This window comes from Onychostruthus taczanowskii, unplaced genomic scaffold (assembly GCF_017590055.1).
Source record: "Onychostruthus taczanowskii isolate IOZ18803 unplaced genomic scaffold, ASM1759005v1 scaffold49, whole genome shotgun sequence".
NCBI lineage: Eukaryota > Metazoa > Chordata > Aves > Passeriformes > Passeridae > Onychostruthus > Onychostruthus taczanowskii.
In genome coordinates, this window is record NW_024502458.1 from 5689868 (window position 1) to 5704851 (window position 14984).

The 14984-nt window shown below is 39.9% G+C and overlaps 1 protein-coding gene and 1 long non-coding RNA gene across 2 annotated transcripts in view; one reads left to right on the forward strand and one right to left on the reverse strand.

Annotated features, from left to right (window-relative positions):
- IPO7 (importin 7) overlaps nucleotides 1–13478 on the forward strand; it is a 37274-nt gene extending 23796 nt beyond the window's left edge. The window contains exons 17-25 of the mRNA XM_041415036.1: nucleotides 1313–1379; nucleotides 1458–1583; nucleotides 1875–1972; nucleotides 3333–3428; nucleotides 4120–4340; nucleotides 4446–4651; nucleotides 4990–5196; nucleotides 5555–5671; nucleotides 10596–13478. Coding sequence (XP_041270970.1) covers nucleotides 1313–1379; nucleotides 1458–1583; nucleotides 1875–1972; nucleotides 3333–3428; nucleotides 4120–4340; nucleotides 4446–4651; nucleotides 4990–5196; nucleotides 5555–5671; nucleotides 10596–10693 — 1236 coding nt within the window. The 3' untranslated portion in view covers nucleotides 10694–13478. The remainder of the gene's footprint in view (nucleotides 1–1312; nucleotides 1380–1457; nucleotides 1584–1874; nucleotides 1973–3332; nucleotides 3429–4119; nucleotides 4341–4445; nucleotides 4652–4989; nucleotides 5197–5554; nucleotides 5672–10595) is intronic.
- On the reverse strand, nucleotides 8911–14925 carry LOC121341508. Its single transcript, XR_005953438.1, has 2 exons — nucleotides 14557–14925; nucleotides 8911–9035 (listed from the first exon to the last, which is right to left on the reverse strand). It is a non-coding gene; the product is annotated as an uncharacterized LOC121341508 (long non-coding RNA).
- Nucleotides 14926–14984: the final 59 nt, after the last annotated feature.

A 14984-nucleotide genomic window follows, 5' to 3' on the forward strand; every position in this document is an offset into this window, starting at 1 on the left:
TGTAACAGGTGGAGCTCTGTCAGCTCAGCTGAGAACACACTTCTGATTTTATGAGGTCTGCCCTTCAAACAAAACAGATAAAGCTTCACATAGCTGCAAACATTGACTCTGCTGGCTGGGTTTGCTCTCTGTGACAGAATCGATGTGGATAAATACAGCTCTGGTGGCTGTGCTCAGAGATGGTGGCTTTTACCTGCCTCATCTGCCCTGGAGAATTTTCCTTTGGCATTAAAACTTCTGTCATTTTGTTTTGGTGTACTGAATGGAGTCACTTCTGTCCAGAGTACAGCCAGTTCAAAAGATGCTATTTCTCATTAAAATCTTTCTTGACAAAGTCAGCTACAGTCTTTTAATAAATACGTTATAGTTTTTTAGTGACTAAAAAGTTCAGTAATAAGCTGTAGGGCTCTGAAGACTTCACCAAAGAAGCAGCATTAAATTCCCAAGGGAATTCCCAAGAATTCAGTGCTGCCACACCAGGACCAGCTCAGCTCATTTTCTTGTTGCTTGTACTTGTTTTTGTCAGCAAATCCTTGCTTTCTGAATGAAAAGTCTGTGTAACAATATGGTAGTCCTGAGGGGCTCAATTTGAAAATGTTGACCAGTAAACATTTATATTTATAGACATCTCCTACAGCATGACCAGTGTTCCAAGAGATAAAGTATTTAGCAGGTTAGGTTCAAATCCTGTTCTGCATAACTAAAACCAGAAACTGAGCCTTTACTTGTCCCTGTGCAAGGTGAGTGCCCTCAACAGGTTAATGACTGTTTTGTTAGCTATTCCATGGACTAATATATACTAACTGGGAACACTGACTGAATCTGTAGGACCAGCATTTACACTGATGGTCACCATACCATATGAATGTCCTAAGCTAGGTTTGGGAAGTGGTTTGGTATTTAGGATTTTTTTGGAGTTTTTTTGTTTTTAATTTCTTTTCTGGAAGAGGAAATACCTCCTGTGATTTCCATTGTTTACTGCTTTGACATATATATATATTTTTTCTTACAGTGTTTTAATGGGACTGAACTGGTGCAGAGGGTTAGTCAGGCTTTTCTATTTAAAGGACACCCTACAATGAGATTCTTCCATATTCAAAAACTGCCTTGTATTGAAAGTTACCTTGCAAATCCTTAGCTGAGTGCTGCTCTTACACATCTAGTGCTCTAAAATGTGAGACATTTCTAATAGTTCTTAAAAACTATATTGTATATATAGAAGCTGCTTTGAAAAATTTTAAAATGTGTTTAATTTTCACTCCAAGGTATTGAAAATAGTCATTACCTGTTCTTTTTATTTTTTTTTTTTCAGATTACCCAGCAGCTGGAAGGGATCTGTTTGCAAGTGATTGGAACAGTTTTGCAGCAGCATGTATTAGGTATCTGTACTTCTGCTGGCTTACTTTTAGAAGTGCATGGGATTGGCATGCTATTTACCTAGATTCTGTTTGTTTTAGAGTTCTACGAGGAGATCTTTTCCTTGGCTCATAGTCTGACCTGCCAACAGGTTTCTGCACAAATGTGGCAGCTTCTTCCTCTTGTGTTTGAAGTCTTCCAGCAGGATGGTTTTGATTATTTTACTGGTAAGTAATATAAATAAATCAGGGAGCCAGAGGGTTTCATGGATGCGATTTCAGCCGTACAATGAATTGCATCATAACTGAAATGTTAGGAGAACACTCAAGTGAGGTTACACCTGAAGTATTTTTTGCTCTTGCAGCTACCAGACTTGTTTTGCTAAGGCACCTATGACTTGCAGACTTATCTTGGCAAACATTAAGCAAGAACTGTAATTATTAATACACAGATTTCAACCTGATTTTAATAGCACACAGATGATACCTAATGTGATCATTCTTCTTTTACATATACAGATATGATGCCTCTCTTGCATAATTATGTGACTGTTGATACAGATACACTTCTGTCAGACACAAAATATCTTGAAATGATCTACAGTATGTGCAAGAAGGTGAGTAAATTCCTGTGTGGTAACAAAACCTGCCATCTCTGAAGAAATAACCGTGTTAAACTGGGTACTTTTTTCCACAGCAGCTTCTGACTTCTGCTCCTTAAAGCATTTTGCTATCTAACATCCTCTAAGATTCCTAAATTACTAAGTTATTGCAGAGAGATTTAAAGAGATTACATGAAAATTTCAGATACATGCTTTAGCTGAAGGGAAAAATAAATCCTACACAACAAAAGCAGAATAAACAAAGCAGTTTTTGTGCAATACACTTTGTGCATATGGGCATGCAAGACAGATTGCAAAAGGTAGGTGGATTCTTTCATCTGGGATTTGTATCCTCACCATGGCCAGGATGCACGTGCTGCATGTGTGCTGAAGGTCTGAGACCTGCTAGCTAAATAAGTGTGTAGGGATGGAAGGTAAAGGGACAGATAGGAAGTTGTTTTCCCAAGTTCCTGCACATCAGTGGTGAAAGCTGGGAGCAGAATGAAGTTGGTCTGACTCAGTCCAGGCACTTTTGGGCAGGGTTTCTGTATTTTAGTTTGTTACTGGGCTTTCTTTGTCCAGTCAAAATGTAGAACATACAGCTTTCCAGAGTGTTAGCACCATGTGAGGAAAGGAGTCCTTTTTTGTAAGATGTGTGTTAATGTTTTATCATCTCTAATAGTAATATGTGGGGATTTCAGATTTCCACTCCTGGATATGGTGTGTGGTGTCTATATAAGAGCTTTGGTGAACTGTCAGCTGTGCTGCCTGTGGTATTTCCTGAGTAATTCTTTTGAAGATGTTTAAATATTACCGTGAATAACTACTTTAGTATTCTATAAATACTAGTGAATAACTCTTGCCAGCCTTTGTTTGAAAACAAGTTGCAATCAGGCCAATTGGGATATTTGTAATTTCTTGGAATCTTACATATAAAATTAGCCTGTCATGACCACTTAGTGATTGGTGTTGAGCACAGTGAATTTTTAACACAAGTTTTAGGTATTGCATGGTCTTCCACTGGATATCCCATTTTTGTAAATAAAACTTCTATAAAATTCAGTACATTGATGGATAAGTAACATTTTTCTTTTGTGTATGGAAATAATCCTTGGCAAAATGCCAGCTGGTGCTTTTACTGTATCTGTGGTATGCTCAGCATCCATAGAGTTCTTGAATATTTGTACATTTGGTTAGTTTTGCCCACTTTCAGCAGTTTCCAGTCTCTGGCTGTCACACTGAGCCATTGCTGTAGATCTGGCTGCTAATGCTGGCCTTGTTAGAGGGGGTAAATTCATACCAGATTTTCAAAGCAAAGCAGTGTTTAGAGAGTACTCTTTGAGGGGATACACCACCAGTAATGGCTGTGTTTCAGGTCCTTACAGGAGTTGCTGGAGAAGATGCAGAATGTCATGCAGCAAAGCTGTTAGAAGTAATTATTCTTCAGTGTAAAGGGCGTGGCATTGATCAGGTTGGTAATGATTTTGGTTGCTTCAACTAATACTTTAAAAATAGTTATTGTGTAGTATGAATTGATTATGTATTGAGATTTGTTATGAGCACTTCATGTGGTGCAGCTGATAATCCTGTCAGTGTTACTCATTGACAGCACTGCACATTTTGGTCCCAGAAGTTAGGACACTGCAAAACTGGTGTTTTTCTGAGTCTAGAAGAGTGCCACCTCAGGACCATCTTGGTTCTAAAAAGTCAATTAATTGCATTCTAAGTTAATTCTAGTGAATATTTAATGAAAATTATTCTGTCAACCTCATAGCTTTGAAATAATGAAGAATGAAAATGAAGTTCCTAGAATCCAAATCAATGTAATAGAGGGATCAGGGACTTCATTATGTACATATGGCAGTTGGAATTTGAGAGATGAATAAGTTGATTTTTCTGGACTTTCTAGTGTATACATTTTCTCTATTTTCCATTTTTAATACACAGGATTACAGAACCAGAAGTTACATTTGCTGTGCAGGATGTTACAAATCCATGTGTTTAAATATTTTCACATTTTCATTTCATCTTTGTATCTGACTGCTGCTGGCAATCAAAAATGACTCAGTTTTATGCCATCTGTGTTTATGTGCCACGCTGTTGAAGTACAGAATGACGAGTTTTATTTTTGATCACTGAGTGTGACTGTTCTCCCTGTCCAGTGCATACCCTTGTTTGTGGAAGCTGCCTTGGAGAGACTGACCAGAGAAGTGAAAACCAGTGAACTGCGAACCATGTGCCTCCAGGTTGCCATAGCTGCTTTGTATTACAATCCTCATTTACTATTAAACACGTTGGAAAATCTTCGTTTCCCCAATAATGTGGAGCCTGTCACCAATCACTTCATAACTCAGTGGCTTAATGATGTGGACTGTTTCCTGGGGTAAGTGTTTGTACTTCTGGAGATGATTCTCTGTGATACACCTGTGTACGACCTGCTTGTAAATCATGACAGAACTTGCAACTGTTCTACTCTTCTGTTTTGTAGACTCCATGACAGAAAAATGTGTGTGCTTGGCCTGTGTGCTCTTATTGATCTGGAGCAAATACCACAGGTTTTAAATCAAGTTGCTGGGCAGATCCTGCCAGCTTTTATCCTTTTATTTAATGGATTGAAAAGAGCATATGCCTGTCATGCAGAGCATGAAAATGACAGTGATGATGATGATGAAGCTGAAGAAGATGAGGAAACAGGTATGTAGACAGAACCTTTGATGTAATTTTGTATGTTTCATTTTTTAATGATGGAGATACTGAGTTCCTTTGTGGAATTCTTCTGAGTATCCTAATTCCAAAAATGAAGCACTGCAGTAGAACAATGAACATCTTTTGACAACTTTTAAGTATATCTGACATACTTTCCACTCTCTTAAAAACTGACTTCCAGGGCTGAGTTAAAAGAGCTTCCCCCTTTCCAGCCTGCACGGTATTGTTGCCACTTCCACTGCCTGTTTTATCTAATTAGCCACATTTCTAAAGAATTGTTCTTGACGTTTTCAAGATAAACTTTTGTTTGTTTATAATTAACTCAGAGGAGCTGGGAAGTGATGAAGATGACATTGATGAAGATGGTCAAGAATATCTTGAAATTCTAGCAAAACAGGCAGGTGAAGATGGAGATGATGAAGACTGGGAAGAAGATGATGCTGAAGAGACTGCTTTGGAAGGTTATTCCACAATTATTGATGATGAAGATAACCCTATTGATGAATATCAAATATTTAAAACAATTTTTCAGAGTAAGTAACTGTATTTCTTTTCCTGGCCAACAAGTTACATTTCAGCTTTAGTGTACACTGTTGTTAACTAGAACTTGTTCAAAACTTCCAAACAAGCTTTCCAATATGTGTTTGAACCATTTCTGTCTTTGAAAAGGAGATGCTATTGTTAAACTTCAATAGCAGAGGAAGTTGCTTGAATGAATTTATAGTGGTAGGCAAGAAGTCTGAAGGCTATACTAGTGTTTAAATGTCTTGAATTATGTAACCATAAACCAGAATATTACTCTGATTAAAATGGCAGTGAGTGAGTAAGGTTTGAGTTCTAGAACATTTTAATCAACACTTTCCTTTTGCTTATGTTTTCTTCCTGCTGCAGCAATTCAGAACCGTAACCCTGCGTGGTACCAGGCTTTGACCCAGGGCCTTAACGAGGAGCAGAGGAAGCAGCTGCAGGACATAGCGACCCTGGCGGATCAGCGGCGGGCAGCACACGGTACTTGCACCCTTTATGCCAGTCGTGCCTCCTTGCTCTGTCAGTGCCCTGCCTGTGCTCAAGAAGCACAGTACAGAAAAGGCCTGCAATTCAAGCCTGAGAATGGCTCCATCAAAACAGGGTTGTTAGAGATCTCTTAGAACTGCCAGCCTCCAGGCACAAACTGGGTGGCAATACCGCAGGTGAGAGGAATGCTAGAAACACTTGGGGAGGTAGGCAAGGAAATAAAAGCATATTTGTCCTAATTTCTTAGATTTGAAAACAATTTATTTCATTACCTGAAGGTAGTTGAACTCCAGGTATGTTAACACATCAAGTGGCTGATCAATGATTTCCTGAGATGTCACGTAGTCCAGCGGGGATAGACAAGGATTCTGTGGGTAGGAGAATGCTTAAATTATGGAAGAAGTACCATCTGTAAAGCCACATCATTAAGCCTATTAAATATTACATATTGTACAGATTTTAAAATCTGTGTTCAGTTTTCCCTTTTGAGAATAAGCCAATATATATAACACTCTTAAGTCAAGACTGGATGTTGAGGGATCAGTCCAGTCTCATATCCCGTGTCCATACCAGATTTTCAAAGCAAAGCAGTGTTTAGAGAGTACTCTTTGAGGGGATACACCACCAGTAATGGCTGTGTTTCAGGTCCTTACAGGAGTTGCTGGAGAAGATGCAGAATGTCATGCAGCAAAGCTGTTAGAAGTAATTATTCTTCAGTGTAAAGGGCGTGGCATTGATCAGGTTGGTAATGATTTTGGTTGCTTCAACTAATACTTTAAAAATAGTTATTGTGTAGTATGAATTGATTATGTATTGAGATTTGTTATGAGCACTTCATGTGGTGCAGCTGATAATCCTGTCAGTGTTACTCATTGACAGCACTGCACATTTTGGTCCCAGAAGTTAGGACACTGCAAAACTGGTGTTTTTCTGAGTCTAGAAGAGTGCCACCTCAGGACCATCTTGGTTCTAAAAAGTCAATTAATTGCATTCTAAGTTAATTCTAGTGAATATTTAATGAAAATTATTCTGTCAACCTCATAGCTTTGAAATAATGAAGAATGAAAATGAAGTTCCTAGAATCCAAATCAATGTAATAGAGGGATCAGGGACTTCATTATGTACATATGGCAGTTGGAATTTGAGAGATGAATAAGTTGATTTTTCTGGACTTTCTAGTGTATACATTTTCTCTATTTTCCATTTTTAATACACAGGATTACAGAACCAGAAGTTACATTTGCTGTGCAGGATGTTACAAATCCATGTGTTTAAATATTTTCACATTTTCATTTCATCTTTGTATCTGACTGCTGCTGGCAATCAAAAATGACTCAGTTTTATGCCATCTGTGTTTATGTGCCACGCTGTTGAAGTACAGAATGACGAGTTTTATTTTTGATCACTGAGTGTGACTGTTCTCCCTGTCCAGTGCATACCCTTGTTTGTGGAAGCTGCCTTGGAGAGACTGACCAGAGAAGTGAAAACCAGTGAACTGCGAACCATGTGCCTCCAGGTTGCCATAGCTGCTTTGTATTACAATCCTCATTTACTATTAAACACGTTGGAAAATCTTCGTTTCCCCAATAATGTGGAGCCTGTCACCAATCACTTCATAACTCAGTGGCTTAATGATGTGGACTGTTTCCTGGGGTAAGTGTTTGTACTTCTGGAGATGATTCTCTGTGATACACCTGTGTACGACCTGCTTGTAAATCATGACAGAACTTGCAACTGTTCTACTCTTCTGTTTTGTAGACTCCATGACAGAAAAATGTGTGTGCTTGGCCTGTGTGCTCTTATTGATCTGGAGCAAATACCACAGGTTTTAAATCAAGTTGCTGGGCAGATCCTGCCAGCTTTTATCCTTTTATTTAATGGATTGAAAAGAGCATATGCCTGTCATGCAGAGCATGAAAATGACAGTGATGATGATGATGAAGCTGAAGAAGATGAGGAAACAGGTATGTAGACAGAACCTTTGATGTAATTTTGTATGTTTCATTTTTTAATGATGGAGATACTGAGTTCCTTTGTGGAATTCTTCTGAGTATCCTAATTCCAAAAATGAAGCACTGCAGTAGAACAATGAACATCTTTTGACAACTTTTAAGTATATCTGACATACTTTCCACTCTCTTAAAAACTGACTTCCAGGGCTGAGTTAAAAGAGCTTCCCCCTTTCCAGCCTGCACGGTATTGTTGCCACTTCCACTGCCTGTTTTATCTAATTAGCCACATTTCTAAAGAATTGTTCTTGACGTTTTCAAGATAAACTTTTGTTTGTTTATAATTAACTCAGAGGAGCTGGGAAGTGATGAAGATGACATTGATGAAGATGGTCAAGAATATCTTGAAATTCTAGCAAAACAGGCAGGTGAAGATGGAGATGATGAAGACTGGGAAGAAGATGATGCTGAAGAGACTGCTTTGGAAGGTTATTCCACAATTATTGATGATGAAGATAACCCTATTGATGAATATCAAATATTTAAAACAATTTTTCAGAGTAAGTAACTGTATTTCTTTTCCTGGCCAACAAGTTACATTTCAGCTTTAGTGTACACTGTTGTTAACTAGAACTTGTTCAAAACTTCCAAACAAGCTTTCCAATATGTGTTTGAACCATTTCTGTCTTTGAAAAGGAGATGCTATTGTTAAACTTCAATAGCAGAGGAAGTTGCTTGAATGAATTTATAGTGGTAGGCAAGAAGTCTGAAGGCTATACTAGTGTTTAAATGTCTTGAATTATGTAACCATAAACCAGAATATTACTCTGATTAAAATGGCAGTGAGTGAGTAAGGTTTGAGTTCTAGAACATTTTAATCAACACTTTCCTTTTGCTTATGTTTTCTTCCTGCTGCAGCAATTCAGAACCGTAACCCTGCGTGGTACCAGGCTTTGACCCAGGGCCTTAACGAGGAGCAGAGGAAGCAGCTGCAGGACATAGCGACCCTGGCGGATCAGCGGCGGGCAGCACACGGTACTTGCACCCTTTATGCCAGTCGTGCCTCCTTGCTCTGTCAGTGCCCTGCCTGTGCTCAAGAAGCACAGTACAGAAAAGGCCTGCAATTCAAGCCTGAGAATGGCTCCATCAAAACAGGGTTGTTAGAGATCTCTTAGAACTGCCAGCCTCCAGGCACAAACTGGGTGGCAATACCGCAGGTGAGAGGAATGCTAGAAACACTTGGGGAGGTAGGCAAGGAAATAAAAGCATATTTGTCCTAATTTCTTAGATTTGAAAACAATTTATTTCATTACCTGAAGGTAGTTGAACTCCAGGTATGTTAACACATCAAGTGGCTGATCAATGATTTCCTGAGATGTCACGTAGTCCAGCGGGGATAGACAAGGATTCTGTGGGTAGGAGAATGCTTAAATTATGGAAGAAGTACCATCTGTAAAGCCACATCATTAAGCCTATTAAATATTACATATTGTACAGATTTTAAAATCTGTGTTCAGTTTTCCCTTTTGAGAATAAGCCAATATATATAACACTCTTAAGTCAAGACTGGATGTTGAGGGATCAGTCCAGTCTCATATCCCGTGTCTTAGTGAGCAATTGCTACAGATGTTTCAAACCAGAATTCATAAATTTTTCAGTAAAAATATTGGTAGTAAGAATACACATTTAGTAAGTGCTTTTAAAGAGAGAACAGCCTAAATCACCTCACAAAGCTTGTTTGGGTCCAGAATGGTCCCGTTTTAATGATTACCAAATACAGTTTCACTGTGACCCCTGTCAAGCAGTAGACATTTTTTGATGTAATTTTATACTACTGCATTTTATGGAGACAGAAAAGTTTGAGGTGTGTGTTTGTTTGTTTGGGTTTTTTTGTGCTGTTTTTTCAGAGAAATTGTGAAGTTTAACTTAAGCAACCAGATCCCTGTGGGAAATTCTTGCCTGCTATCACAGCACATTGATACTACTTTTAGGCTGCTTACCACACATGGGGATATCCTGTTAGAAGGATGTGAAATGCAGTTCTCCCTTATTAATGTAGCTTAGAAGAATTTCCACATGCTGAGAGATGTGTCTTCTGTGGAGCTGTGTGGGATTCTCCCTCCATGCTCCACTAGCCATGGCAACATCTTTGTGGCCTGTTTCCAAAGAACCAGAGCCAAAATGCAGATTTGCCAGATAATATGAGCTGACCTGTATTCCCAGGGAGATTGCAACTGTGCTGATTTAGGAGAACTAAGACCAACATAAGACATTAATAAGTGTTATCTTGGCCTGGGAATAATACAAGCCACCTTGTGCATTATCCAGATTGTAGTAAAGGTACAGCCTTTACCTAAATTACCAACCTGATCTTCAGTTGTCCATGTATTAGAGCTGTTCAGACTGGTTTACAGTAATCCCTGTCCTTACAGCAGTGTTTGAAGGATGGTGAAACCAGACACCTTAACAATCACTGGCAGTTACAGTGATGGATAAAGTCCAAATTACCTGCTTGGGTAGCAGCATGTGTAAAAAGGCTTTTTCTGGTGCTTCAGTGGTGGTTTCTGCTTATATTGTTGAATTGAGATAGGAACACCAAAAATTTAGCCAATATCTGTGTACTACTTTTTTGCACATGGGCTCTGTTACTGATTAGACTGCAAAGAATTGTGTGCTTGTTACTAAGTTTATAAGTGCAGTATTCATTCTGGTCCTGTTTCTAAAGTACAGTCATGTCCAAAAGCTAAAGTGTGGGCTTTTTGAAGTACAAATTGATGAATTTGAGAAGTTAAAATAAGTAAATAGTCCATCTGTTCTGTGGGGCCTGACAGATTTCCACTTGTGGGTGCTGATTCCTTGGTTGGGTAACCCCAGGTTAAACCTGTATCTCCGAGAGACTCAAAGTGGTCTGTCTTCCCCCCTACACACACACTAAAACTTCTTCCTTCTGTTTTTTTGTTTTGTTTTAGAATCCAAAATGATTGAAAAGCATGGAGGATACAAATTCAATGCTCCAGTTGTGCCAACTTCATTTAATTTTGGAGGCCCTGCCCCAGGAATGAATTGAATTATCACTTTTCCTGCTACTGTGTGATTGTAGTGAAGAGCTTGTGTTCCTCCCAATAGTGGTTCCAGAACTGGTTCATGTTATCTACAACTCACTCTAAACTAATTTATAAATAGATTGGACAAAAGCCCCAGAAGTGGGACCTGATTATTCAACCTGATACTGGAAAGCAAACCAGAGGTTTTTTTGAAGATAGGAAGAATCTGAATTTAAAGCTTCAAATGACACGCTTTGGAGATCGGAAATCAAGAGGGGATGTCATGAAGGCAGCTTTTCTTTTTCTGAGGAAAAAAAAACTAGACATGGGCTGCAGGACTATTTAAAATGTCTCATTTACAGTACAAGCTAGAAGGCAGACTTAATTTTTACACCTGTGGCAGTATGAGTATTTGCCCAGTTTCTTTCCCTTTTATCCCTACTACTGGGTGTCTATTCTTTTAATGTAAATAAGATAAGGTAATCAGATAGCCTTACTTAATCTTCATCATTTCCATTTATCAAGATTGTTCATATGTAGAATATTGGACACTTAATGTAGCACTACATAACTGATAAATCTGTAAATGAATTAGCACTTTCATATTGAAACAAGCCTGCTAGCCTATGTACAAAAATAGCAAAATGTTTGCTGTTTATAAAAATAAAAAATAAGGGATGTATTGGGGAAAATAATTTCAAGTTATTAATTTAAAATGAACTAGCAGTTTTGTACCTGGTGACTTTGTGGTGCAGTCACCTCTGGTTGTGACTTGAATTCGGATATGTAAAAAGGGGTTAGTGATATTTCATTGCTGCTAAAGAAGAAATAGCAACACCCTCCGTGTCCTTTGTTTTTTTTAAAGATCTCACTGTACAAGCTAGAAAATTGAACAAAAATGTACTGTAAGCACAAAGAAAAGTTATCCTCTCTAAGGCAGGTAAATGAGATGTGAAGTTCTTAAGGTCAGTTGGAGTGTATGGGTGAAACACCTACATATGCAATCTATTAAAAACAGCAGTGTCATTGGCTGATCTGGGCTATGGTATTTAAATGCAATTTCCCCCCCAGTTGTGCAGAATATTCTTTTTCCAGCTCATGGTAGTGCAGGTGCACTACTCCTGCATTTCATTCCCCCTCTTTTTGCACTTGCAGCATTAGTGTGTGCTGTTGTCTGCCTGATCCAGACAGTGTATTTGAAGTTTTGCCAATCTTTCAGTTTGAAGCCACAATTTTCTTCCTTCAAAGTTGCTATAGTAACTAGTATTTTAGCTAGAGAGGCAAAATACAGTTCCCTCTGGGACCACTATCAAAACCACTGTATGAAGAAGCCAGCAGGGAGAGGCTGTGAATGGGTTGGCTTAAATGCCCCCTTTTTCTTTTCTAAAAGCAAATCCATTGGCGTTTGATCTTGCCTTGAGATCATTGGTGTCAGGTCTTTTAAATCAAATGTTTGGGTTGTTTTTTTTTTTTTTTTCTTTAGGCTGTTTTTTATATAAAAATGTCACCTGCTGTTACAATTGATATTAAACAAGCTACCTTAATTTAATGTAAGCCTCCAAAATTTAAATACAGGTTAAAAATAAACTGAGTTTTTATCTGTAAAAATGAAATGCACATATATATATATTATGATACTCGAAATGCAGTCTTCAGAAAATTGGTCTGTGTGGTGTGGTTTTTTGCATCAGCAGAGTAGCAGGATTTGGTGGTGCTTTGGGGTTTCCTTGCTGAGCTGCCCAGCCCCACGCTCTGCCTTCCCAGGCTGCAGGAGGGTGTTCCAGCCTCCCCACTGCAGCTGCCTGGCTCTGGCAAACACTTCCCTGCACACGGGGGGGCCAAGGTGGGACACGGAGCCCTGGCCCACTACCAAAGGGACACTTGGAAAGCAAAGCACCTGAGGTGGAAAAAAAGCCAGCCTTGGATGGGAACATCCATCCTCGTGGTGGTGTGAGAGCCGGGGTAGTGCCTGTGCATCTTTAGGGGATGCCCAGAGCAGAGCTCACTGGGGGTTTGTGACTGTAACTCACGGGCACTTCCAGGCTGCTCCGGCCCCCAGGCACTCTAGACAGGGTTTTATTTTTGTAGAAAAAGCTGACAGATGTGCTTCCAGCATGCCTTCTCCTTGCAGTGCTTGGGAACACCCAGTTTGACAAATCATTTCTGAACATCTGCTGGCTGGGTATCTGCGTCCCTTCATATGCATCCTAAAAATGCATGAGAAGCTTTGAGGACAGATGAGCCATTTTGGACAGATGATGAGCTCTTGGACAGATAAGCCTTCTGCCTCGTGGCAGAAGATGTGACAGCAGCAGTGAGAAGGCTTCATGTGTAAAGCAGATGACAAAAAAATAGGGGGAAATCACCAATTTTAGTGCTGTTGTCAGTTCTGGAACAATTATATTTTTCAAGTCGCAAGTCAAGGGAAGAATTTTATCTTGGTGTGAGGAATAGTCTTACTTCAAGGGTGCTTTTATGTGTCACTAGACTGGTTAGCAAAAGGAGCATCTTTTTAAGATGGATCTAGAACTTTGCTTTCCTTTGCTCCACGAAATGTATTTATATAAATTGCAAAACAATTTTGCATTGTTGTTGGTGGTGATAGCGCATTTTGTGATGCAATATATCAATTTCAGTGATACACTTATGTCAGATTAAAAACTGATCTTCCTCCTAGAACTTGCACTTATCCATTCCATTTTCAAGGATAAAGCAACTCTAAGGGAAGAGCTGGGAAATTTAAAGCCTCTGTTTTTTTCTATTATGGAAGATCTCCTTGGATTAATAAACATCTAAAGCAAATCCTTATCTTCACTTATTTCAGTGTGGTGTTTTGAATGTAGCTGTATCCTTACAGTAGAGTCCTGCTCGAGTTGCACAGCTCTCAGGTTTGTATTTCCCTCTCCAAAATATTCCTCCAAACAAACGTTAGGCACAACCAGAATTCTCTTCAACTGCATTAAATATTAAAAAATAGGTTCTTTTTTTTTTTTTTTAATGCTAACATACTGGGTTAATATTTTCTTCCCTTAATCACTGTCTTGAAAGAATTATTAGTATGTATCAGCATAGTACCACAAAGCTCTGTTCCAATCTCCTGTAGCCTAGGACTGTCACTGCAACATTTGTCAAGTCTGCAGTGGAATAAATACTGACTGCCTGCCAATAAACTTGCAGGTGATTTTGGCTACTAAGGGATACCTGCTAAGTTTTAAGGGTTGATTATTTTCTCTGTGGAACCTTCTACATAGCCAGAATGAGCCAAGTGAAAAAGCTTTGTTGCTGATTATTAGTTACTTTTCAATCAATATGTAGCTTTATCTTAAATGGCACGTGACTGATTTTGTGTATTTCTGCTTTTTTTGCAAACTATTGGTGGAAACATAAAGCACATCAGAACGGGAAACTGATTGTAGTATTTTGCAGAGATTATAATAATCTGTTAAGGAAAGGGGAGTTGGCAAATCAGAAACAGGATTTTATCTTGGTTATTTCACTGCTGCTGTAACTTGAAACAAACTCATGCCTACAGCTTGTATTTGGCTTAAAATTTACAATTAGGAAACTAAATTAAGAAAGAAAAACTGTTGGCTATTAGGCCTGTTTGGGAATAAGGTTTTGGGTTTTTTTTGTTTTGTACAACTACAGTAATTTTGGACTGAAAGAATTTTGAACTATTGTTCTGGAGAAAAACGTAAATGTTTTCACATGTCTCATGATCAGAAAGATGCATTAAGTCCATCAGAGCAGGGCTTACCGTCCCATCAATGGGAAGAATTCGCATCAACTGCACAACAAGGTTTTCTGAGAAATCACCTACGGAATTAACACGCTTGGCTTGCCTTACACTGGGAGCTCTTGGGCTATTTATTACATGTTTCCATACCTAAAAATCTGGTAAGGACAACACTCCCAAGCACAGCCTTAAGCAGAGCGTCCTTCTCCCCCAGAGCCGGGCTGGCATGGCAGCGGAGATAATGCGGCAGGAGGCCGGGAAGGGAAGGGCAGAGCGCCCACAGTCCCGGGCCCGGCCGTGCGGCCCCGCGGGGCCCGCGCAGGGCCCAAGGGAGCGCGGATGGCCCCGGCCGAGGCGGATCCGCTCCCGGGGGCCCGGGGGCGCTGCCCTTCCCCTCACCGTGCCCGTCCCGTCCCCGCCGCCTCAGGCGCTGCCGGCGCGCGCCGGGGGAGGGCAGGAAATGGCGCCGCTCCCCGCTGGCGCGCGGGCGCCTCGCTGCCCGCTGCACAAAATGGCGGCGGCCCCGCGCCCGGCACAGCCGCGACGCCATGAAGCCGCGGGGCGGGGCCGCGGGCGCG